This window comes from Triticum aestivum, chromosome 7D, assembly GCF_018294505.1.
Source record: "Triticum aestivum cultivar Chinese Spring chromosome 7D, IWGSC CS RefSeq v2.1, whole genome shotgun sequence".
In the NCBI taxonomy this organism is placed as follows: domain Eukaryota; kingdom Viridiplantae; phylum Streptophyta; class Magnoliopsida; order Poales; family Poaceae; genus Triticum; species Triticum aestivum.
This window is the reverse complement of record NC_057814.1, coordinates 66540196-66542900: the sequence shown is the minus strand read 5'-3', so window position 1 is coordinate 66542900 and position 2705 is coordinate 66540196. Positions and strand designations below refer to the sequence as shown.

The 2705-nt window shown below is 36.9% G+C and overlaps 1 protein-coding gene across 1 annotated transcript; it reads left to right on the top strand.

The window, feature by feature from the left end:
• Positions 1-894: 894 nt before the first annotated feature.
• On the top strand, positions 895-2329 carry LOC123169640 (uncharacterized). Its single transcript, XM_044587511.1, has 3 exons — positions 895-1068; positions 1117-1394; positions 2005-2329. Exons 1-3 carry the CDS (start codon positions 895-897, stop codon positions 2327-2329), a joined length of 777 nt encoding a protein of 258 aa, XP_044443446.1.
• The last annotated feature ends 376 nt before the right edge of the window (positions 2330-2705 follow it).

The window sequence follows — 2705 nt, the reverse complement described above, 5'->3', positions numbered from 1 at the left end:
CTAAATGCTAATGCTTTTAAATCTTGAGAAGGAAAAGATTTATGCAATTTTTGCCATTTATATATTATTTAAAATATCCTTTAAAAGAGATCAAGACAAGATCAAGACATTAATGTCAACGTTTGACCTTTTACACTATCACATGGCAAGTTGAATAGTGTTCGCAATATTACGACAAACAGTGAGATATGCTTCAATTAGATAGCACTTAATGAGTCATATATGTAACGTAGGTATATATATTTTTGGTGAGGTATATATTACAAATACAAACAAAATATACGTTCGTTGTGCACCGAAAGTGCATAGACATATCACTTCTAATTAAATGCATCTATGAATGATAGAATTTTTGGTGCTCTAATGAAGGTAGTAGTAATCCACTATGTGAGTAGTCCACTATAAGAATAGGGGCAATGTCTGTTGATATGCATGCACTAGGTTAAATTGAACCTACATCTATACTGCACACCATGAGTGTACAAGCTAACCACTACTCTCAAGATGGAAATTGACTTACCATGTGTTAGCAACAACTCTGTCACACTATTATACCATGGCATACTAGTTAATCATTTTCCAGCACATGTTGCTCATTACACTTATTAATTGCACAAGAGTTATGTTTTGATTGTTATTACCAGATATGAAATTGTGAGTCTCGATACGTCATAAACTGGATACGATATTTCATGTAATTGATACTTTTCACTATCATCTATAGTATAATTAAGCATGCTTTACCATTACAAGAAGATTTGCTATATGGTGATGCTATAAGTAGCATGCCCCCCTCCTCACCCTCTGCATTCAGACACTCTTTTGGTTTGATACCTCTCATAGTTTTATCCAAATCTCAACAGTTTTTCCCTCAAATAACCTCAACTTTCAACCATGAATCCAAGAGTCAACCAGGAGTGGACCCCCTCTGAGGTAGAGGGGGCTAGATCAATCATCGATGGGCTCAACAACAATTACTACAATGATGGCACCAGCCATGGTAAGAACAAGAAGCATGAGATGATGGACGAGCTCCAAACATGGTTCCCTAGGAAGAGCATGCAACAGGTAACAAACTTGTATGTTGATCTTGGTGCAGGGATGCATATGTTGCAGTGTCCAAAGAAGGAGTGCCATGTTACCAATAGTGACCATGGTGTCAATTACACCGTGGATGGCCCAATGAGTAAAAACTTTGGATTGCAAGAGGAGGCCGCAATGGAAGGAACCGACTTTTTGTTTGGTTGTCCATTGGATATTAGGCAAACCATGGATAGTCAAGAGGAGGTGCCGACGGTGGAGCCGAACAAGGTGGTGTTGGAGAATAAGACGTGCATCCACCAACCAGTGCTTGCACCACGTGCCAAGGGGTTTTGGACCCCTGATGAACATAGGTTATTCATGTTTCATCCTAATTTTCCATGAGACTATTAATATTTTCATTCATTTTGATTATTCGTATGGAAATGTCGGATGTGTTTTGAAAGAAAGCATATTAACTAAGCATTATGTGGATTTTCATTCTCATGAGACGGCAGGTTTGTTTTTTATTTACACTGTACTCATAGTGCCTATTTGACATTTACCAAAAGCAATAATTCCAGGATGTATAAATTTTGTTTGGGAACATCCAAGTTTATTTCATTGTAGTGCTTCCATTAATAAGTGAATACCATTGACTCTTGTCCTTACAACCAAAAGTGATGAAGTTATGATTGCGAGTATTATCATGGGCTATTTATATCTATTATCAACATGACCTTGGTAATTTTGAAATTCCTTATTCGTCTTTAATCATCTGATGTCACATCTTATACAATAGCACCATAAAAGATAAAACAAACATCATTGTAATGATTAGCATGAGGGCTAATGTTTGGTTAAAGTTTTAATTCTCCAACTATTGCATTTTTATTTTTTACCGATATATTAAATAATCAATGTGTCCTTGGTCAAGAATATAACCTAACTATTCATCTTAAATATGTTTCCTGTTTAATCTAGGCTCTTTCTCCATGGCTTGAGCGTATGTGGCCGTGGCAAATGGAAGGACATATCAAAGCACTTCGTCACTAGTAGGACTCCGACCCAGATTTCAAGCCATGCACAGAAGTACTTCATGAGGCTAAAGAGCAAAGGGTCAGGAAGCCAACGCTACAGCATCAACGACGTGGAGCTCGATGATGCTAACCCATGGAAAATGGAGAATAGCTTTAACTTCTGGCAAGCACTTGCCTTGCAATCTACAGTTGGTGCTAATAACCAAAATTCAAGCTTCGATTTGCAAACTCCTTCGAGTCCATTTGTCACCATGAACAATATACCCTAGTTTGGAGATGTCGTTGTTGAAGAAATGGAGATTGTATTCAGTATGGCGTGAGAATCATATGATGTTGTCCTCACAGTAGGGGCAAGTGAACTTTGTTCCTACTAGTATACAAATATTACTTTAAGTTCCTTCAAAGCATTTGTATGGACCATTTATAAGATGTTATGATTTAAGTTATATTTGCATATGTTTTTGGAGAGTCGATAAATTTTGTATTACTATTTAGAGAAAATTCTATTTTTCGACCCTCAACTATTAAAGAAGTCTAGATTTGGTCCCTCGAATATAAAGCCATAGAATTTGCAGCTTGAACTCTTCAAACCAAACTTGGTTTTTTTAGATGATGTGGCATGGTTTTGACTGGGCGTGTCCATGT

What these genes read in the sequence shown, in the direction of transcription:
- LOC123169640 (XM_044587511.1), top strand. Translation starts at nt 895, where the DNA reads ATGAATCCAAGAGTCAACCAGGAGTGGACCCCCTCTGAGGTAGAGGGG. An exon ending in CTAGGAAGAGCATGCAACAG is followed by an intron (nt 1,069 to 1,116) that starts GTAACAAACTTG and finishes CATATGTTGCAG; the next exon opens with TGTCCAAAGAAGGAGTGCCA. An exon ending in TGGACCCCTGATGAACATAG is followed by an intron (nt 1,395 to 2,004) that starts GTTATTCATGTT and finishes TGTTTAATCTAG; the next exon opens with GCTCTTTCTCCATGGCTTGA.